Source organism: Natrix helvetica (assembly GCF_964273705.1).
Source record: "Natrix helvetica genome assembly, chromosome: 2".
NCBI classification, from domain to species: domain Eukaryota; kingdom Metazoa; phylum Chordata; class Lepidosauria; order Squamata; family Natricidae; genus Natrix; species Natrix helvetica.
This window is the reverse complement of record NC_138552.1, coordinates 81,825,375-81,849,303: the sequence shown is the minus strand read 5'-3', so window position 1 is coordinate 81,849,303 and position 23,929 is coordinate 81,825,375. Positions and strand designations below refer to the sequence as shown.

The 23,929-nt window shown below is 37.2% G+C and overlaps 1 protein-coding gene across 5 annotated transcripts in view; it reads right to left on the bottom strand.

The window, feature by feature from the left end:
• Positions 1 to 23,929, bottom strand: part of CCDC171 (coiled-coil domain containing 171) — a 207,539-nt gene that overhangs the window by 101,859 nt on the left and 81,751 nt on the right. For all 5 annotated transcript variants that reach the window (XM_081945144.1, XM_081945142.1, XM_081945145.1 and 2 more), the window contains 5 exons: positions 22,890 to 22,996; positions 20,749 to 20,838; positions 20,131 to 20,331; positions 17,966 to 18,133; positions 13,105 to 13,293 (listed from right to left, as the gene is read on the bottom strand). In XM_081945144.1, the coding sequence (XP_081801270.1) occupies positions 13,105 to 13,293; positions 17,966 to 18,133; positions 20,131 to 20,331; positions 20,749 to 20,838; positions 22,890 to 22,996 (755 nt within the window). The remainder of the gene's footprint in view (positions 1 to 13,104; positions 13,294 to 17,965; positions 18,134 to 20,130; positions 20,332 to 20,748; positions 20,839 to 22,889; positions 22,997 to 23,929) is intronic.

Sequence of the window (23,929 nt, the reverse complement as noted above, 5' to 3'; positions counted from 1 at the left end):
CAGGTGCCATTGATACAGGTAATGAGTGCAGGACAGAGGAGCCTCCTAAAGAAGAAGGTACAGGTCTGTGAGAGCCAGAAATCTTGCTTGTTTGTAGGTGGCCAAATACTTATTTTCCACCATAATTTACAAATAAATTCTTTCCAAATCAGCCAATGTGATTGTTTGGTCTTTTTTTTTATATTTTGTCTCTCATAGTTGAGGTCTACCTATGATGCCAATTACAGGCCTCTCTCATCTTTTTAAGTGGGAGAACTTGCACAATTAGTAGTTGACTAAATACTTTTTTGCCCCACTGTATATATATTCTGTGAAATGTGTTTGGCTGACAGTTGATTGAGTAGGCCAAAGTCATACCCTGATTTTCATAGACAAGAATGGGTTTGAAAACAAGTTCAACATTCCAACTACTACATCATATTGGCTATAACAAAACGTATTTCTGTCAATACATGAACAAGCTTTGAGATTCAGCCTGAATGCCATTATCAGTAAACTATCCATAATCCCATAATCCCATTTTCTTGGGGGATTGGGGGGAGTTCACATAGTTGTTGTAAACTGCAGTGATCAAGATGCACATCTGTGGAACAAAAGAGACTTTAAACATTACTGCAACAGAAATTTCTGTTTTGTTGCTACAATAATTAAAATATATAAGTAGTCCTTGACTTAATTCATTCAGTGACTATTCAAAGTTACAATGGTGTAGAAAAAAATTGACTTATGATCTGTGCTTTTAGTTACAGCAATTGCAGGACAGAGCAGGGTGGCAAAGGGAAAGAGATGTGGGTGGATAGATACCGTATTTTTCAGAGTATAAGATACACTTTTTCCTCCCTAAAAGAGGGTGAAAATTTGGATGTGTCTTATAGACCAAATGTAGCCAAAATCATGAAGCACGGAGGAGGCAATGGTCTGTGGCAATCTCTGCAGCCTGGAACAGCTGATTGGGGGGTATTCCGGAAGGCCGATCCACCTGCCAATCAGCTGCTCAGGCTGAATTAGGCTGAAATAATGTGCTGAAGCTGACCTGGCTATTCGCTATTTGCTGCAAGGAGGGGTCAGAGTTTGCAGCAGCAATCACATCCAGAAAGCACACACAAGTAACTGATTCAGCAGGATTCAATAACTTCTCTTTATATGTAACACAACACATGAAGTAAAATATACAATACCAAATTCCAATGTGATAGTTCCAACGTGGTAAATACAAGCAAAACATAAGTAGGAGAGGAGTTTCAGTTTTAGTTTCAGAGATCAGCACAGCACGCAGCTTTAGTACAGAACAAGTCACGCCCAGGTTCCTTGCTGTCTCCTTCCTTGTTGCTCACACAGCAAATACTGTTTCAGTTTCCAAACAGCCCTCAACTCTCTCACACACTGACAGGACACTAGCTGAATACAATGGATGCTGGTAGGCAGAGGCAGCATTTTTTTTCTTATTTTCCTCCCCAAAAACTAAGGTGCGTCTTATACTCCGAAAAATACGATAATCAGGTAGGGAGAGTTAGAGGCAGTCCCTGACCTTACTGAGGTCTGCAGTTGGAAGAGACCATTCCCGGAATGGTTTAGATGGGGATGGGTATTTGCTTAACCCACAATTCTCAATGACCACAAATTGCAAGGATTGTCATTGTAAGCCCTTGCAGTTACTTGACACCTCATTTTACGACCGCATCAATTTATGATGGCAATCCCATTCCCCATTGTGATTGGAAGTCAAGGACTATCTCTACCATAATCTCTTCTCCTTCTCCAGTAAAGAAACCTATTTGTATCTAGTGATTCAACAATGAATCCTGGTCCTGAAGCTATTTCAAACAGGAGAGTGCTCAGATAACTCAATTTAATATTGATATACCATTGCCCAAACACATCTGGAGAACACAATTATTAAAAGAAGCAACATGATGCTTGAAACCCCATCCATCTTGTAGGCGCCAAGTTAAGCTTCTGTTGTTCTTTTCTCCCCTATTCATTGGAGATTTGGCCACCGCTGCCTTTTGTTAAGAAACAGAACTTTGTCCAAACTGCGTAATGGGAAGCCTTCACAAAATTGGTCCATAAGATTTAGAATATTTCCAAATAAATGAAAAAGGCTTGTTGTTCAGGGATCAAGCACCTATTTTGTATACAAAACAACTACTATATTTAATCTTTAACATCTCCGTGTAGCACTGAAAACACCCCTATATGGAATATTATTATTAAGCCCCAATCAGAAAATGAAGCCAAGACTTAACTTGGTTAAAGCTGTGCCCTGGCACATTACAAGAAAGTGTCCATTATTCCTTCCTGCTTAACTTTATGACTAGTAAATCCAAGAGTACAGCACATCTTAATCATGTTATCTGTACAGAAGACAACAAGCAAGATCTATGATTCAGAAGAACAATTATCCTGCTTTTCAAAGATGACACATGGTTGGGATAAGTTAGTTTAGCAAAAGAGAATAGTGAACTAGGGAAAACCTGCAGAGACAGAAATAGATAGGTAGCAGCTGGAAAGAAGAAAGTAAAGGTGATCTTTTAATTACTTTGTAATCAACCCCCTACTTATATATTCACAGATTAATTATGTCTCAGGAAGAATTTTATTTTCAAGAGAATCTTCTTTGTTTTATTTTATCAATCATACATCGCTTTACTTTTCACAACTATAAAACCTGCTACTCCAACAAGCAGAAAAATGAACGTTAAGAAAAACCTCAAGCCTTAAAGCACATTAACTACAGCATAAAGACTTAATATTTCTTATAATGCACAACATGAGATAACGTATTTACAGAGATATCAGTATAAGAATATCAAATGATGACTTTGTTCAAAGGTAAAGGTAAAGGTTCCCCTCGCACATACTGCATATACTAGTCAATCTTGACTCCATTTCAAAGTCAAAGAGCCAGCACTGTCCGAAGACGTCTCCGTGGTCATATGGTCGACATGACTAAATGCCAAAGGCACATGGAACGCTGTTACCTTCTCACCAAAGGTGGTTCCTATTTTTTCTACCTGCATTTTACATGTTTTTGAACTGCTAGGTTGGCAGAAGTTGGACAAGTAACAGGAGCTCACTCCGTTATGCAGCACTAGGGATTCAAACTGCCAAAATGCCGACCTTTCTGATCGACAAGCTCAGCATCTTAGCCACTGAGCCACCATGTCCCTCTAAGCTACAGCCCTACTAATGCTCCAAATCACCTTCTTAGTTCATGAATAAAGAGGTGGGACATGATGGCAACTGGAACTTGTAGGTCAGAATCCAGGATTGCTCAAAGGAATGTTCTTCAAGATCCAGATTAAATCTGAATTGGCTGTAACAAGTGTAACTTTATACATTCCATGGTCCTCACTATGCTTACCACTGTGGAACTGTAGGCGATGACCAGGCTGAACCCAAAGGAGAAGTCGATTGCATTGTAAATCATGAGTCCCTGCATGTGTAAGAGAGCTAAGTCCCAAGTTGAATACCTGTCTTATCTCCCGCACATTTCCCTTGACTGTGAGTTGGTCAGATTAATGACAAGCGCCAGGGAAGACAGGAAATTGAGGCAGTTCAAATGAGTATAAAGATTTATTGCAAGCTTCAGCTTTCTACAAGAATCTGGCCAACTGACCGTTAAAAGAAATGCATGGGAGATAAGAGAGGCATTCAAGTTGGGCTGCATTTAGATTTCTTGTGGGCACGCAGACTTATGACACATTCAACCTCTCTCTCTGTCTCAGCCTGGTCATCTCCTATAGGAACTTCCTTTGGAAGCCCTTTAAATTCCCTAGAAATGTTGTAAGATATTGCCAGTCTGCCTGACTAAAATCAAAGGAAAAGGTGATGTAGAATATTAATTATTTACTTAGGGATCAAGGGTCCCCCTCCGCTACCCTTTTCCTGTTATATTCAGTAGCTGAATGCACATTCAGGAGATCCTGTGACATCTACAAGGCTAAGTAAGGGTTTTTCTCTCATTATTTTTAATCTTGCTCTGGAAATTTTAAGGAAGTTTACAAGCTATTTAAAATGCTTTTGCTTTTCTGAACTCCACAGGTACTTTGATTTTGATTTTGTTTTGTTTTCCCACCAAAAATGATGACCACGGTTGGAAATTTGCTATGGAATGGAGGGGCATGAGCTTGAGCAACTAAGAGGCATTGCCTAGTTGTTATAGTTTTTAAAACGTCTAATTGAGATTTCTAGGACCGTCCAAATCTCACTGATCATGGGTGCTGTAAAAAAAACACTCAAATTCAGGACCAGCCCTCCAAAAAAGATGGTCATAACAAGAGGAATAGCCATAAAGCTAACACTGCATGCAAACTCAATCCCTTGGTGGAGACACATCCCACCCTGGCTCAAGGAAACAGCTAAATTTTCAGAGTTTGCTTGAAAGAAAGCAGACACAGGACTGCTCAAACCTCTTGAGAAGGGGTTCTTAAACTATTGGACTCAGTGACCTTTTTTCCTAGTCTTGATTAATGCCATTACACACACACACACACACACACCCTTTCAAAAATAAAATCCCAAACTTTATTGCTTTATATAAGGATCTTGGCAGTGGCAGTTCCCAAACTGCATCCTTGACTCTCAAGCAAAGAAATGGATCCATATTAACCCCAGGATATGCCCAGATTACTTCAGTTTAAGAACTAATGCTCTGGAGGAATGCTAGTCAAGAGGGCAGGAACTATGTCTACGTTTAGTTCCCTAAAGTGTCATGAATTTATAGATGGGAGCCGGAACATGCCATTTCTCAGGTTTTATCAGATTTTAAAGATAAAAAAATTCAACATAAAAATGGTTCCGAAATAGAGCGTGGAGGTATAAAAGTCAGCCAAAATCTCCCTCCATTTAAATCAACAATATTTGCCAGGAGGACAAAAGAAAAACTGGGCAGATATGAGCTATTGTGTGGGAAAAGTCAGAAGAAGCCCTTAAGATTGTAACAAATAGTGAACTCCAAGAACTATGCTGACTCTGCAGCAGCTCACCGCAGAAAATTATTTTCACGATGACACTAGCCAAACCAAAAAATAAAATATGGCAATTGTGTCACGACCATAAAGCCTCCAAAAGCTATTTTGGCTGCAAGGCAACACAACATAGAGCTGGATATGATGACTGTTTTACGCTACCCTTCTTCACAATTTAAAATGTTGAGACCTCACATTACAACTGCTCGTTTAACAACAATTCTAAGCTAGGTTGGCTTCGGAAAAAGTGACTTATGACTTGCACTCGCACTTATGGTGCCACACCCACAATCGCATGATTGTAATTGGGGCGCTTGGCAACCGGCTCGTATTGGTGACTGTCCCTGCATTCTAAGGTCATATGATTGTGATTTGAGACTTTTTTTTGCTGATTTTCAGTAAAAAATACCTATTGGGAAAAGTAGATTCGCTTAACACCCTCAGGATTTAGTTAACGACCGCCATAAAATTGTCATAAAATTGGGTCCCATCGGACTTATCAATGCAATGACTTACATCAGAAATCCCTGTCCCAATTGTGGTCATAAGTCAAGGACTATCTATAAAAAAATTCCTCCTTATTGTCGCAACCCCTTGTACTTTGAAATCACAACATGACTGTTCAGTCATTGTTATAACTGGGATTTGAATCTGCATTAAACAAAATCAGTATCCCAATCTTTCTATTATCACCTACAGCTTGCTATAAAGAGGACCTATAGAAAACAAGCTTTTATTAAATACCAGTTAGTTGGCTGAGGATGGCCAACCAGTTGTATGAGTGTATGTATGAGTGATTTTTTTTCTTTTTTTAATAAACCATAAAGAATGAAATTTGGACCAACAAGAGGTGTAAACCTCTTGATTATTTCTCCCTTTGTTACATAGAGTGCTTGCCATTTAAAGTAAAATAGAGATACTTTCGGCTTTTCCTGTGTCTCTTGTTATAGAAGAAACAAATGAAGTCCTGCAAGTTTCAAGCACTCTCCATCATCAAAACTTTTCTTTTTCTGTTTGAAAGAATAAATACGGACTAGGATTTTATAGTATAGTAGTTAAATATTCAAACAGAAGAAATGCAAGCCGAACATAAAGCAGAAACTGGATTTACATAATGATGACGTTTACTAATGACTTCCCATAGCAATAATTTCCATCTTCTGTTATATTCAATACTACAATTCAGGGTGGAGCTTTTTGGAAGGATTTTGCAAGCCACGTGTGATTCTTAACATCACATCTCTGTATTCATTTCTGTATCACTCATCTCTTTCAAGATGGTTAATCATGAAAATCCCTATTCTTCAAAACTAAGAGTTGTCTGCAGGAGGGGGGGGAAACACCTATAGTGCCTCTTAAAGACTACATGGTTTCCCTTCATCAAAGCCTGAAAAATATTTTAGTTCATATTTCATATTTATTGCATTTTTTTAAAAAAAATGCTTTTAATTCCTGAGCAAGAATAGCTGCATTTAAACAAGAAGAGGAAGAAAACAAATACAAAATAGAGCACAATAGTCTGGAGCATAAAATGTAATTTTGACTGCAACTGTCCATAATTGTACTAGAAAATGTTCCACTCAGGAAAGCTTGTTGGAACATTACTGTGGTTTTTGTAAGAAAAAGAAGTATCCTTTGTAAAAAGAAAAGGAATAAAGGAGATGGGAGGACACCGTCAGTTAACCACTTTGCAAAAATGTGTGAAATATGATTGGGTTGTTTTACACATAATAAAACAAATAAACAAGCAGTAACAATGATGAGGATAATCCTCAGTCACTGTATTTGTACACACATCTAATGAATATATAAAGTGGAAACAGAATGGATATTAACGTTTCTGTTAGACAGAAATACAAGATCTAATTTGACATTAATTTATTCTCATTTATCCTTAGGAGTCTATAAATGCATTACATGACATGCCTTTCCCTAAGTTCCATTTCAAAGCCCAGACATTAGGAGTAAATACTGTATAAACTCCGGGACAGGCACAAAACCTGATACTGTACTTAAAAGAAAGAAGGCACAGTATTCATACAAGCAGACGAGATGAATGTTTTTTCTGATCAGTACTTTTGTAACTATTTTCTGCTCCACGTTTAGCTAGTTAGGTGACACACATATTAAAATTACTGTGGTTGACAAACATTACTCTTGTAGTTCCTCCAAAGGGCATTCATTTAGATTCTCTTCCTCTACTTTAGCCATTATTTTTCTCTTCCTTTCCTTCCCTCAATTTGCCAATCTTCTTTTTCCAGTATTATCAATTATTGAGTCTGTCATGTTTACTTCTATAATGATTTGGTTTGACTTCTTAAGTTTGTCATTGTCTTCTCTGAAGTTAACCTCTTATTAACTCCTCCAACATACTGCCCATCTTTGTTCTTGGACCAATAAACAAAACTATTTGCCATCTTCACTTTATTAATTCATCCGTTCATTGAGCATGCTGGTTGAGATCACCTTAATTAACATCTTAATATTTAACATTAATTTAGATTCTCACTTTTTAGTTTCATAAATGGCTCTTCTAAATCTGCTTTACTTTGAGTTAACAAAGTAATGTCATCTACATTATCCCAACTATTAGTGTTTTAGCCTCCAATTTTGATTTCAACTATCACAATTCTAATAATCATTTTTATTGTGTAAATTAAACAAATGTGGGTGCAACAGGCATTTTTTTCTCATTTTCTTGCCTGAATCAGTCTTTTTCTCCAAATTTTACAGTACTTTCTTGTTTATTCTAAAGATTCCTCAAAAGAACAATGACATGTTCTGTCATAACCCTTGTCCTTAAGATTATATGTTCCACATTACTGCATGATTTTCTCTACTGAAGAAGTTGCTATGGTGAATGAAGATAAGTTTTTTTATATTTTTCCTGCCTTTTCCATTATCATCTAATGTTAGCTATCTGATTTCCTGGCCTTCTCTTTTTCCGAAAGCAGCTTCCTTATTCAGCATGTCTCTCTGCTTAAATGGTGACATTCATTAGGGAAGATCTCAACCCAAATGTTGTTTGCATAAGAAATTAATAGGGATTCATAAATTTGCACACCGTCTTACATTATCCTTTATTTTTTAGTTAGAGTATCTATGCCTCTATTTTCCAACAGAGGTCTCCACAAGGCTAAGGACAAGAGAGGACAGAATGTTAACAAAAAAAACAACCCAAAAAACAATATTGCAGCATTGCAATACAAGCTCTGCTCTATGCATGCCCTACAACAATGAGGCGGAGATTGTAGTACAATGTTCTGAACTGACAAAAACAAAAAAGCAGATACTGTCTTCCAATATCTCGACTGCATGTCCCTGGTCCATATTTGTTATGTACAGCTGTTAAAACTTAAAAAACAAAACCTCTTTCCCTGCAGTTTTCAAAGTTTAGTGGCTATATCAACTGGATCTAGGACAACTCACTTCTCCCAACTCGCTGCCATCAAGTTTCTCCTTCTGGCTGCCCATAGTGAGTTGTCCCCATGGTGAGTTCACCATATGGAGTTAGCAGTGGCAAGCTGGGGGTGGTGAGATGGCGGCAGCGAAGTTGGCTCATTCCAATGTCATCTGTGGCTGGTGATCTACTATCTGTAGTATCTTATTTTCTAGATAGGTTGATACCTGAATATATTATCTCTACAGATGTTTTGTCACTCTATAATCCCACCTGTAAAGGATTTAGGACAACCTTTCCATCTTCTTTTAATCTCATTTCTTCTATCAGGTCTCTTTTACTGTTAAGTATTCCTGTCATAGTTGTAAATTTGCCTGTGATTTTATCTGATCTTCTCTAAAAGAGTCTCATTTTCCTTTTCTCGCAATATTCCTCCTTATGATTGACTATTTTTTCTTGTCTTTTCTTGCTTGACAGTGAAATTCTGCATTGAGTCAGCTACATCCATCTTGTTGCCCAAGGGTTTCATCCAGTTTTTCTCTAGCTAACACAACAGCTGATCGTGAAAGACGTGTGGATCTTTTCATCTCTGGAATTTTGGGATTTTTTTCCTATGTCCATGTCATACAGTATTACAATAACTCTTCTCCCTTTCCATTCTTTTTAATTTCCCATGATTTAATTGTCTTGGTTTAACCTGTTTCCTTGATGCCAATAATTCATGATTTGTTCTATAAATTACACCTAAAAGTAACCTGGTTGATTTGATTGCACTTATCAATCTTTTATTTCCTTTTCTGAAGAGGCCTGGTGTCTCAATGGCTTAATGAAGTTAGAGAAAGTCTCTATTCTGGCAGTTCAAGCCCTAGCGTTGCATGATGGAGTGAGTACACATCACGATCTGCCAACCTAGCAGTTCAAAAGCATGCTTCATGCAAGTAGATAAAAAGGTACCACTTCGGTGGAAAAATAATGCCATTTCATATAGTAGTGTGCATCCAGCTGGTACTGGACTTTCCCCAATGTGATACTTGAGCACGAAGCAACATTGATGGAGGGAGAAGCCTTGAATGATGCTGTAGAACATTGTTGAAATTTTCTGAGTGTGCAACTAGTCCGCCCCTTGTGGTGCACTCTGGTTACCGTGCAAGCATGAACTGAACGGGCTACCAATTGTCAGATCCAAACAACTACTTTGTACTTACCCTGTAGTCTCCTGGCTAATCTAACTTTACATAGGCTAATTAGATAGATAGATAGATAGATAGATAGATAGATAGATAGATAGATAGACAGACAGACAGATAGATTTCTGACATTTGTCTCAGCACTATGCTATACCAAATGTTTCTGTTGAACCTTGAAAGCACAATTCCTTGAAAAGAACAGCAAAGTGTTTGCCTTAAAAGATTTTCTGGACTGGAGAAACCCTGAGAAGTAGCTTATTACATTAGAATGCATTTCAAGAATTCTAAAAAAAGAAAGAGAGAGGGGGGGGAGAGGGGGAGGGAGGGAGAGAGAGAGAGAGAGAGAGAGAGAGAGAGAGAGAGAGAGAGAGAGAGAGAGGGAGAGGGAGAGAGAGAGAGAAAATCGATCAGTCACTCCCCCAGAATGTACAACTCTAATTTTTATCCTGTTTCTTGCTGGGTCTACATCAATGGGTTGGCTAGAGCGCAGGACTACAAACTGAGAATTAATGACATTTGAACTTCAAAAGGCTTCTCTTTATTCCAACTATATTTTATTTTTCCCTCTTACAACTCTCTTCTTGATAATATTGAATAGTCCAGCCTTCATCTAATTCACCTGTTCTGATATCAGTACTGCTCCTTAAAAGAGCAAGTCAATACTTCAAAGGAGGTAATTTTCCCTGTTGAAGACTCTTTTTTTGCCTTTCTGGTTGGTGAAGTTTTGGTATTTACATTCCTTAAAGGACTTATTTGCTTTCAGTTGTTTATAGATACATTTCTATCTTTGTCCCTGTCTCTTGATGCAAAAATATTAGTTTTCTTAATAATGAAATTATTCTTTGTATAGATTAAATACTCACCATAATTCCTTGGGTAGCTTTAGATATATTAGTTATCAGTGGGGCTAGGATTACTCAACAATTATTCAGAAGTAGTGGTTTTGGAATCAGCACAAGGTCAGGATTATTCAGAAAAATAATCCTACTACCAGCACCCCTAGATTTCCATGTAAGCCTTAGAAAAGAGGTGTTGCCTTAAGGAGACAACTCAATGTGATTCTTAAAGCAATCAAAATTCACTTTCAGGTTAACAAGAAAGCCTTTAAAATGCTAGATTGCTTCCATGAATAGCAGGAAGATGTTGTACTTGGGCTAGATACAAATCACTTTTTGAAAATCATTTCTGAAAATAACAGTCCATCATTAATATTTTATTCCTTTAGATTAAAAACCAATGCTACGTATCAATTTTTTTTAACCATGGTGCCCCACCATGATCATTTGACTTGTATTATTGTATCAGCTTTACTTTTGTCCTTTTCCTGGTATCATCCACCCCGTAGCCCCCCAAAAAGATTCTAGCACTGAATTCTAAACAAGTTAAGGTAATTTAGAAAATTCTTAGCTAACTAGAGAAAAGGGTATTTGTTAAACTTCTCTCTCAAATAATCTGCCATTCTGTTGAATTTCTAGAGGTATAACTATGTTAGTTTTTGGCACAAAAATGATAAAGAATCAAAAAATTAAACGCTAACTCCAATGCAACACTTAAATGAATTTAAGATTGTTAAAAGTAAAAGTGGAAAATATAGAATTGGTTTGTTTGACCAAGATTAAAATAAGGCATGTTTCTACAAAGCTCTGGTAAACCTTTTCAGACTTTTTAAAATGACATCAGGACTGATAAATTGATGATTTATGGATATGCATATACTGTAGATAAGGGATGGGGTATGGGAAGAAGAAATATTTGTTTATAACCTTATAGGGGGCAAAGAGCTATTAAATTTCTTTATGCGTATTGTGATGAAGATCAGAAATAACTTATATACTGTACATATAAGGTTTAGCTTTCCGTCTCTCCTCAATTTGAATTTGGTTTGCGTTTGCTTTTAATACTGTAATTAAAATCTTCAATAAAATATATAGTTAAAAAAGAAAAGACTGATAAGAGGGGAAATTAAAAGAAAATAGAGGTAGAATTGACTTAGATCATAAATATAATGTAAATAATAACAAGGGGGAGGGGGTTTCCCCTAGAACAGTGTTTCTCAACCTTAGCAACTTTAAGACCTGAGGACTTCAACTCCCAGAGTTCTGGAAGTTGAAGTCCACAGCTCTTAAAGTTGCCAAGATTGAGATACACTTCCCTAGAAGGATGGGAAGGGTTTGCAGTTGCAACAATGCAGACGATTGTGGCACTTGAAAACAGAGTTCATCTGTTCTCATACAGGTAACCATTATTTGGAGAGAGAATAGAGAGAAGAATGGTGAAAGTCAAAATAAAAGATGGGAATGTTCTTCTCTTAATACTCATCTTTATCATTTTCATTCCCTCTTCTACGCCCAACTATTGATTTATTGATTATATGCCAGCAAGTGGGTGTCGACTCTTAGCAACCAAATAGATTTTCTCCGTTACAATCTATCCCCAACCTGGTCTTTCAAGACTTCCAATCATGCATCCGCACCATAATTTAGTTCATCCACTTGCAACCCCAAGTACATCTGTGCCTATGTGTCAGATCTGCCATCATACTACTTCAGGTTCACTTCGCATTAATGGCATCTTGACATAAAAGGGGGGGGGGCAGACAAAAGAACACAAGGAAGGATAATGACAGGAAACTAAAGTGCCGATCAGAGACAATGGTTGAGAGATCCGGGACACAACCGTGAGAACGGAATGCAAACATCCACTAAAGAGGTGCCAAATCTAGAACTGTTACCAAAACAATGAATTTGAATACTATTGGACACTGACCAGACGGCCAAGGGGAGAACATAAGGGAGTCTATTGGAAGTGAGCACTGCCCATGGTGATATTAGGAGAGAAAAAGAAACATCTATCCTTTCTGATCCATGGTGTGTGTTGTCTTACACAATGAACTGGTTTAGTAATCCATTTTATTCAATATCTTAAACTAACTGAAACAATAATGAGCTTTCTAAAGGAGTACTTGTTATAGACTTCTACAATATCCAAGTAGAAGGCTTTTCTTTACACAAAAAAGGTAATGGTCTTTAGCATTTGTGAAGTTCAGAAAAATAAGTGAAGTAGAAATTATCTGGGACACCATCCATTTCCCTGAGATATACCAGTTTAATTTATTTTCCTGTCTAATCTGGAAGATTTGCCTTTCAATATCTTTTTTATTACTGTTAGCAACTTGCCTACAAGCTTATGCCTGAGACACAGTTCACCTTAAAGTGAATTTCAGAAACTACTGCTAGAAGCCATAGAAAAAATAGTTATCCTGGGGGGCAAGCATCTGGTACTCGGCGTAATAACACGAAGAAGCAATGCTTTTACTCTGTAGGTTGCTTTTGCATGGTAACTAAATGGGAAATACAACTGCAGGATTCCAAGACTGTGTAGGTTCTGGAGTGCCTTCCCATAAATCCAAAAAAACACCGACCTCTCAAAGCGTAGTAAAATTCCCAAGCAGTTTTAAAATGCATTGGAACAAAACTGCCGAAATAATATCCTAAATATTTAAAGAATGAATTTAAAAGTTAATAGTTTCCTGACAGAAATATTGTACCTGGGCCCTGGTGTGAACTTCCCCAAGGAGTCCAGAATATTGCTGTTCCAAGTCTTTCTTCTGTTTTAACCAACAGCTTTCTTGAGCTTTCATCTGTTCTGCAAATTTCTTCAAAGTCTCTTCTTGGGTCTGTTGAATCTCCTTCATTGTATCTGACTTATTCTTACAAACATATTCAAGGTGTGATACCTACGTGATTGGCATTAAAAAAAAAGTCCTTCAATCTTCTCAAACACAGTTTTATTTTAAAACAGACATTAATAATACATTCAGGGTGCTATAATTAATCCCATACCCACAAGGAATTAAATACCATTTCTCAGCAATGGAAAACTACCAGTCAAATTTCCTCAGCTGGTCACCTGTGACCTGGATCTTTTACTATCTATACTTGACTACCCTTTCTAATTCTGAAAGTTTTAGGACCAAATTTATGTACCAGTCCACCAATTTTTAATGCAATGTGAATTTGAAAGTGAGCACAGTGATTGGATTTTCCCAATACAGTATGCAATTCTTGATCTAATTCTGGGCAAGTTGTTGGTTTGGTTGTTGGTATCTGCTGCTGCAGTTTTCAAAGAGTTGGCCTCGTGCTGAAACACTCCCCACCCCAATTAATAATACCCCGTTTCCCCAAAAATAAGACCTTCCTGGATAATAAGCCCAATCGGGCTTTTGAGCGCATGTGCTAAAATAAGCTCTCCCAAAAAATAATCCCTCCCCAAAAATATTGCAACACAGCAGAGTCATGAGATCACTATGCTCGCCGCCTCCTGCACCTCAAAAATAATAAGACCTCCCCGAAAATAAGGCCACGCACTTATTTCGGGGGTCAAAAGAAAATAAGACTCTGTCTTATTTTTGGGGAAACACGATATGTAAGTCTTTTACATCCAACAGGTTCCTAACAAACCTAGCAGACAACTTTGTTCCCCAAAAAGTAGAGAAGGGAACAAGGGGATCAGCCATATTGGACTTAATTCTCACTAACAAAGAGGAAACGATAGAAGGTGTTGAAGCCACAGGAACCCTGGGGGCAAGTGACCATGCAATATTGGAATTCAACAAGATGCAAACACAAGTAGTAGAACAAAGTCAAACTAGAGTCTTGGACTTTAAGAGAGCGGATTTCAATAAACTTAGAGAGAGCTTGGGAAGAATTCCATGGATGAGAATCCTCAAGGGGAAAACAACTCAAGAACCTTGGGATATTTTGAAAAATGAGATTACAAAAGCCCAGTCTAGCACAATACCAACAAAAAAGAAAAATAACAGCTCCCAAAAGAAACCAGCATGGCTGCATAAAGAACTCTCTGACAAATTGAAAGACAAAAAAGATAAGTATAAAAAGTGGAAAGAGGGGGACATAACTAAGGAAGAATATCAGCAAATAGCCCGAGCCTGTAAAGATGAAGTGAGGAAAGCGAAGGCTCACAATGAAGAAAGGCTTGCCACAAAAGTAAAAAATAATAAAAAAGCTTCTTCCAACATGTTAAAAACAAGAAAAAGGTTAAGGAAACAATTGGTCCATTGCTGGGAGAAAGTGGCAAGAAGGTGACAAGCAGCAGGGAGAAAGCAGAACTATTTAACTCATTTTTTTGCATCTGTCTTTACACAAAGGGATAAAATAGTCCAATCTATCAAAAACAGCACCACAAAAATCAGACTAGGAACACAAGTTGAAATAGGGAAGAAAATGGTAAATGAGCACCTATCTACCCTAGAGGACTTCAAATCACCAGGACCGGATGGATTACACCCCAGGGTTCTGAAGGAACTGGCAGAATCACCGAACTATATCAGAATCACTGAACTATATATTTCAGAGAACCTGGAGCACCGGGGAACTGCCAGAGGACTGGCAAAGAGCTGATGTGGTTGCCATCTTCAAAAAAGGGGGAAAAAATAGATCCAGGAAACTACAGACCTATCAGCCTGACCTCAATACCAGGAAAGATTCTGGAAAAGATAATCAAGCAACGAATTAGCGAACACCTAGAAGCAAACAAAGTAATAGCCAAAAGCCAACATGGATTTGTCAAAAACAGATCATGCCAGACTAATCTTAGTGCATTCTTTGACAAAGTGACAAAATTAGTGGACCAGAGGAATGCCGTTGATATAGTTGATATAACCTACTACTAGATAAAGTAGAAGAATGTGGGTTAGACAGCATCACCACCAGATGGATTCGTAACTGGCTGACCAACCGTACTCAACATGTAGTCCTCAATGGAACTGCATCTACATGGAAGGGAATATGCAATGTACTCCAAGGCTCTGTTTTAGGCCCAGTACTCTTCAACATCTTCATCAATGATTTGGATGAGGGAATAAATGGGGAACTCATCAAATTTGCAGATGACACTAAGCTGGCAGGAATAGCCAACACTCCAGAAGATAGGCTTAAGATACAGAAGGATCTTGACAAACTTGAACATTGGGCACTATCTAATAAAATGAAATTCAATGGTGAAAAGAATAAGGTTCTACATTTAGGCAACAAAAAGAAATGCACAGGTACATTATAGGTGGTACTTTGCTCAATAGTAGTAACTGTGAGAGGGATCTTGGAGTCCTAGTGGACAACCATTTAAATATGAGCCAGCAGTGTGCAGCAGCTGCCAAAAAAGCCAAAACAGTTCTAGGCTACATAAAGAGAGGGATAGAATCAAGATCACGTGAAGTGTTAATACCACTTTATAATGCCTTGGTAAGGCCACACTTGGAATACTGCATTCAGTTTTGGTCGCCACAATGTAGAAAAGATGCGGAGACTCTAGAAAGAGTACAGAGAAGAGCAACAAAGATGATTAGGGGACTGGAGACTAAAACATATGAAGAACGGTTGCAGGAACTGGGTATGTCTAGTTTAATGAAAAGAAGGACTAGGGGAGACATGATAGCAGTCTTCCAATATTTCAGGGGTTGCCACAAAGAAGAGGGAATCAAACTATTCTCCAAGGCACCTGAGGGTAGAACAAGAAGCAATGGGTGGAAACTAATCAAGGAGAGAAGCAACTTAGAACTGAGGAGAAACTTCCTGACAGTTAGAACAATTAATCAGTGGAACAGAAATTGCCTCCAGAAGTTGTGAATGCCCCAACACTGGAAGTCTTTAAGAAGATGTTGGGTAGCCATTTGTCTGAAATGGTATAGGGTTTCCTGCCTAGGCAGGGGGTTGGACTAGAAGACCTCCAAGGTCCCTTCCAACTCTGCTTTATATAGTATTGCATATACAACAGAAACTACACGAAGGATATGATGTTACTCCATGAGTAATACATTTGTATAGGAAAGCAGTCCAATTGATGAAAGTTGTGGTTGGGTTGTTTGTCTTACATATCACATTTTTTATAGATAATAACATTAGATGCTGTAGCTGCAGCAATCACACAGAGTTTTCATGGGGAAAAGATTGCCGGTTGGCTAAACCATACAAATAGTTTGTACTGGGAACAGAAGAAACTCTTCATACAAAATGGTGCTAATGATGAAATGTGCTAATGTCCATTTTTAAAGAGTATCAAAAATAATTTCAATAATTTCCATATTGGATAATACAGAGGCCTTCGAAACAAAGACCTTTTGAATAGACCTTTTAAGCAGGCAACCAATACCATATTATTTTGCCACACTTTTAAAAGGTTTGTTGGTTTATTATAAGCCCTTGATTTCATTTTGCCTTTGTGCCTCCAATTTTATTTCTTCGATTGTTAAAAACTGAATTGAACTTTATTCATCTAACAGGACTAAAAAGCAGACTAAAACTATACTTGCTCAAAGTTAGCCAATAATACAAATCTAGTTAAGCCCTCCTGTCAACTCCTAAAAGCACGTTCTACCCCATCTGGGACATTTGCCCAGAAGCTCATATCAGCAGGTTTCTTCTAGGTTAAGACATTCGTTGAATTTCTGATTGCACTCTCTGTTATCATTTTGCATCAACTGGTTCTTAAACTTTAAAAATAAAGTTCCTTAGAGTTATACTTCATTTCCTATGGCTTGCCTTAAACCTGAAAGTGGGATGAATGGCTCGGCTCATATGAAATGCTTTTCTTCCTACCCTTGGGGAGCCTAACCTAAGTGAGGACCAAACTCTATAATTCTCCTAGATCACAGAAGACTATGGCAATAGTGAACAAGTCAGGAATGCGGAGGAATGGAAATGTTAAAAGATAGGTGGTACAACTATTTGTACATAACAAAATGTTTCTTTTTTAAAAAAAATCTGACCTTGTTTTACTCATCTTCAGCTAATGTCAACTCATGCCAACGTATACATGAACTTCATTGTTAAGCTTTCTTAAACATTATCTTTTTTTAAACTTATGATGTATAGATTTGCAATTTCTATATATGTTTACAAATCCAAAAGGATCAAAGAGCATCTGGCATTTCATGGAAACATTTTTTTTTTCCTTCCTCAAATAATTCCTCCAACCCAACAGCAAATATTTTAAAGAGGATGTTCCTCGAACAAGTGCGTTTTGTTTCTGTTTTATGCTGAGATAAAGAGTTGGTTGATTAGTGTAAATGACTCAGTCCTTTGAATAGCTTCATCAGTAAGATTAATTTATTTTCTTTTAATTAGGTCCCTGTGGCTAACACTGGCTAATAGTATTAGCAAGTCCTGAACAGAAGCTGGAGCTTAGAGATTTCATACAGACTTCAGTCACATTTACATGCCCACAGCAATGGCATCAAACCGAGCTGTAGACAAGCCATAATTAACGGTACTGAATTATTAACACCCAAATTCTTTTTGAAATAAGATGAATGTCAGTCCTTTTTAACGATATTGTGATGTGGACAAATGTCACTGGATTTAATAGAGGTGTCTGGTGCCTGAGGACAGTACCTTCTCATTAGCCTTGTTGAGGTCTAAGATCAGTATATCAACATTTTCTTGCAAGACTGTGCAAAGCTCCGACCAAGAGAATTTATCCAAGATGCCTTCTGATTTCTTTATAAGAACACAGCCTGCTACCAAGTGCTGGTACAAAGTATGGAGGAAAGTTAACTTCTCCTGCAAAATGCAATTCATATGGGGGGGGGGGGAGGAAAAGAAGGGGAGAGGAAGAAAGAGTTAATGGCAAATATTTCTACATCGAAATGTTTAATATAAATAAAAATAAATGAGTGTTCCAAAATGATGATCTAAGTTCAAGAAATCAATCCAAATCAAGAAATAGGTAATTGCCTATTATATTTACAGTAGGGCTGAACCTGCAGAATCTTTTATTTAAACAGTGAGGGGTTTCCCCTTGTTTAGTAAAGTTTAGAATGTATAGCCTACTAAAGATTACAGAGAATCAGACCTTGTAGTACTTTTATTATTGTATCTATTCATAAAATGCTGGTGGCAATTTTTTAATGAATAAAAAAAGATCCTACTAACAGTTTGCCCAGGGAGAAACCCCACTATCTTCAATGAAAAGATTTCCACTGCTTTTAGCGTGCTTTAGATACAGTTCAACCCAAGCCATTTCCGAACAAACTTTACAAAAGCATTAAAAGCAGAATTACAGTTGTGATTCTTCAAACCCTAGTTTGGTGTTTAAATTGTTCAGAAGAAAACACCAACAACACATGGCGAAAATAGTAACAAAAGCATTTCCATGCAGTCTTTCACTTCTCCTTGTTAATTTAATCTGTCGCCATTCTGTCCTTTTTGCTTGGGCTGTGATAAACCAAGCATAGTAATCATCCATTTGGCCTGGAAAAGGAATCCAAAGGCCTAGAATCAATTCACACATGTTAAACCCAACCACAATACTGTAGACATGCTGACTTTACAATATTGTCAGGCTTCTAGTTTCCTCTACTTTAATCACTATCTGATGAGCAGAACAATTCCAGCTGATTCATATGGACACAATTTAAATCCCAGACTGGAAGAAGGGTGGAAATAATGTTTCCTTTTAGTCGCTTGGCATTCTTTCTTAGATTCGTTAGAATAATGAGCTCAATATGCAGCACAATTGCTGTTTTTTTTTTAAAAGAGAGAGAGAATACATTTAATATACCTAGCGCAGAAAAGCTGTGAGCGCAAAAGAAAATGAAACTCTAAACAAAAGCAAACGATGTATTTTTAAAATAGGATAAACATCAGGGTGGAAAGCATGTTTCAAAATAACACTTCATGAAACAATTACTATACACAATGCTACAATCAGTTGCTATCCCCAAAATAGGCAAGCTAAGTTGACTTTGTTGATGGGTGAGTAAAATGATACAGGTCTTCCTCATCTCTTGGACTTGCCATTTGAAACAGTTAATAGGGATTGGTGCCAAGGGATTAAACAGATAATCTATTCCAAATGCAGACATATTTGGAAAGTATGTCTTTGCATTCAGCTAAACATTAACTTTCAAAAATTCCTTAGGCATATATTTACATTTCTCGTCTCAAGAGAACAACGATATTCTTTAAATGTAAAGAATCAGATAAGTTGAGCAGTTAATATTTTAAAATCCTGGTAACAATAACAATTTATTGCATTTACATGCCATCTGATTCCCAGAAACTTTGCGTAGTTTACATATGGATTAAAATATTAAAATATTAAAAGCAATAATGAGAAAGAAACCAGAAACAAAAGGCTAAAAATGGCGGGAAAATGGAAAAACAAGCCAGGTTAACTTTAAGTGGAAAAATAAAATCAAAACATAATGCCAGAAATAAAAGTTTGGATTGGATTTGGACTTATTAGATTTATATGCCGCCCTTCTCCCAAGGACTCAGGGCGGCGTACAGCATTAAAAAACACATAGTACAAAAGTTAAAAGGAAATTAGAAACAGTCCAAAAAACAAACCCAATTTATATAACACTCACATTTTTAAAAATAAATAAAATTAACAGGCCAGGCCAAAGTTCACAAAAACATTGGAAAGCAATCATTTAGATTTCTTATTGCGGTGGCATAAATCTTTATCTACAAAACAAATGATCTGATATAGAGAAATATGAAAGGTAAAGATTAAATAATATTTCTGACAGACATCTTGTTTCTGGCAATACCTCTGTATCTTTCTCATAAGCCTGCATGAGAGTCTGGATTTCATTTTTATATTCTGTACAACAAGCTTTCTCTTTCTCCAAGCAATTCAATACGTTTTGTAGTTCCATTTTTAATGTAGCTATTAAGGATTCTCTGTCTGCACACTTAGTTTGCAGATTATTTAACTCCTTCTTGTTATCAGTGAGACTGTCATGTTTTACCTAAAATAGTATATAAAAAAGGAAAGATAAAGGCTTCATGCAATAAAATACAACCTTCTTTATCTGATAACTCTTTTCAAATATACATGTCTGGATGTCGCACAAGCAAGACAGTTTACTCCAATGGTTAATTACAATAAAGCAAACCACAGAATTTAAATGTAAATTAAACAAGTCCCACTTGTGGGACTTCCGTGGAACTGTTATTTTACTTTTAGGCTTGCTGCACTGACATTTTTCAAAACCATCACCACACATTAATAGACTTAAACCCTTTATTATGAAGGTATCCTGCTGCACCAACAAGTCCTTTGATTAGAACTTTTCAAGGTTATAACTACAATCCAGACAAAACTTATTAGAAGAATATACATTTATTTAACTTTAAGTTAACGGACATGTTAAAGACACAGATACCTGAAGTTCTTGAGTTTGAGATCTTAGCTGGTATTGGGAAACCTCAAGTTCTTTCGCCATCTTCTCAGAAAGAACTGTCATTTTCTCTAGCTAGCAAAAAAACAATGTAGTAAACACTGCGTCATATTCAAGGGAAATAGAATTTCATCTTAATTGTCTATAAACTAAAACTGAAATTTCATGCTGACTGATTTTCCTGGGAGTAAAATGGCCGATATCACAGCAACGGGCAGCTTGACACTAAATTAAAGATGTTCCCTTTCTGGTGGTGTCCCTGTCTGCTGTATATTAGTATTTTTAGTTGCCTTAGGTATATTTTCCATTCTGCAAGGATTGGATTCCCCCAACTAATTTATTAATTTAATGCAGCAGTTGCACACACATTTACTTGTAAGTCATTAAGTTCAATAGGAGCCTATAGATAAATGCATTTAGCCTCACAGTCTCAGCCTGACTTGGCTTAAGTGGTAAAACCAGTAAGTTGCTCTAACTGAACAAATCAGTAGAAAAAAGTTATCATGATAAGCATTTTTAAAATGGCTGTGGGAAGTTTACAAGCACAATAAAGGTAGACTCCCACACACACACAATATGGCTCTGGTTATCTTATTGCTTAATTGCTCAAAACAGAAAAGTTTTGCTATTAATTACAGTGCAAAGAAAACAGAACACCAGAAGACAGGACTGCTATCAAGAAGGCAAAGAAAGGGCACAGAGCCACCCCATCTGCCTATCAGGAGGGTATGCTGTGGTCTCTGGCTCCATATGACAACTTCAGGGTCAGGCCCATTGAGTCCTACTGGGAAGTCTTGTGGCAGGTCATCTGTTGGCCCTGGGCTGCTTGCAATTTATTTTCCTGACAGTTCATTCTTCTTGCTGACAGAATTTTTCTTTCTGCTTTTTTTTTTTTTAATCAGTCACCCCTTTGGTCTCTTCCCACTGCTGTCTCTGGCATCCGTTCGCAACAAAACATGTTCCTCAGCCAAAGCCTGCTGAGTTGGCTTTTCAGTTGTGTTGAAGATCAGGTGATGTTCATCCTCCCAGATAACAATTCACAGTGGAAATTAAGGGCCTCTCACCTCCAAAGGCCACTAAGAATGTGAGTTGTTAACAAAAGAAACAAGTAAGGGTGGTAGTATACCAAGATATGTAACTGCCCCCCTTGGGACTTCTCTGGTGGCTCTCAGATAGTAGGAAAGACTTGACTGCAAAAGATTTAGAACGTAGCTCTTGTTTTCAGTATTAGAGTGGATCAAACACATTCTAAAGTAAGAAATTTATATTTTTTTGTATATTTAAGTCAAAATTGTAACAGTCTTCTAAAAATCTAACCTTTTTCATGTACTCAAGTGGCATAAAACTGGTATGTTTTATAGATCTATCAATAACTTCATTAAAGTGAACTGAACATTCTGAGAAGGTAATAAGAGATATGATGAAGATATGAGAAGTCTTATAAAGTTCAATTAGGTTTATTCTTGAGTGGTGAATGCAACATTACAACCCAAACTGAAATCATTCAAAAATACCTGCTTGTATACACTGTGGGGGCACAAGGATCTATTTTATTAATTTTACACACTAAAAACAAAGCTAAAACCAAGTTGAACTATTTCTCCTTTGAGGACCTTAACAAAAACGCTCCAGAAACATCTTTCTTAAAATCCTTACATTTACATTAAAACAACAAGAAATCAAATTCTAACACTTACCCCTCCGATGCTACAGTTTCTACATTTATTCCACCTGCTATCAATTTGTACTGCATGTAAACACTTGTAGTAAAACTATGTGAACATAGCTTTATATATTGCACTGTATGTGAAATCTTAAATGGGTAATAAAAATCAGTCACGCACAGAGCTTAGCTTAAAATAATTGGGCATTGCAACATTTCAACGCAAAAAATAATAATAATCACATAAATACATACACAGAGCTAAACACATTCTTAAGTTAAAGTGAATCATGACCACGGGGCAAGCTTAAAGGAAGAGCTGTGACAAAAGATTATTTCTTCTTCTTTTTTGCAAAGCTGTCAACTCAACATTCCCAGAGTTTTGACCTCTGTAACAAGCAAGGAATCTCTAGCATTGTGGGCTGAAGGCAATATATGTGGAGCTGAGCAGTGCAACTGTTACCTCATTAGATGCCTCTTCCTGCTTGTTCTGGTAATCTGTCAAGGTACACCTCAAAGTCTCAAGGACAAGAGTGAAGCTCGGAGGTTTATCTTTGTCCTTGTGAATGCCTGAAGAAAAATGCAGAATCAAAACAAAGCCCTTAGAGCTGAACAGAGAGACAGGAAAATCTCTCCAAGAGCAACAGAGATATTTAAATCAGTTGGGGTCCAGTGACAATACAGAATGTTGAACAACCCCTGTGTTTTCTCCAAGGCACATTGGTGGATCTGTTCTTTAATATCAAATAAAGCTGAAGAAGAATTTTTGCGCTATGGCTACAGTTACCACATGAAAAAATATGAACTCTGGCTTGTTTCCCTACACATCTTGAGGCCTACCTCCAATCTTATTTAAAGGTATCTAATGATTGCAAGTCTGCGTGTCGTTCAAGAAAGATCATCCTCCAAACGAAACAAACATTTGCTTTCAAGCGCAGAACATTCGTGCCTTCAATGATTCATGTTCTGCCATGCACTTTGGAAAGAAACTTTCTTTCTATGCCAAAGGACCGCAGGGCTTCCTATTTTGCCTGGGTGCAAGTTAAAGGACTTGAAACCTCAAAATATTATTTCTTCTCATACCCTGTACAGAAAAAAAATGGAAAAAATAAAACCCAAATGATTATCTAACCTAATTTAGCCGATGGCCACATTTGTCAATAGTGACATCTCCTAATTCCTCTTTTTCCCAAAAACAGTTTTTTCACTATTCATTAATTAAGTAGTCATGGCAGACCTTAATCAAGAGTTTTAATTATGGCTCATCAGCCAAGATGTCATCTATAACCAAGTGTAAAATCAATAGTTCGAACAATGGCCACTTCATTAGAAGAACAATGTCTGAGAGTTCAGACTGCCATAAATGACTTCTTATTGATATCATTATCATTATTACTCTGTGTTTTGCATGTGCACCGAGAGCTTCTGAACGGGAGGCAAAGTCCTTATGTGTCTAATCACACTTGGTCAAATAAAGCTATTGCAGCCCTGAAGCCGACCTGA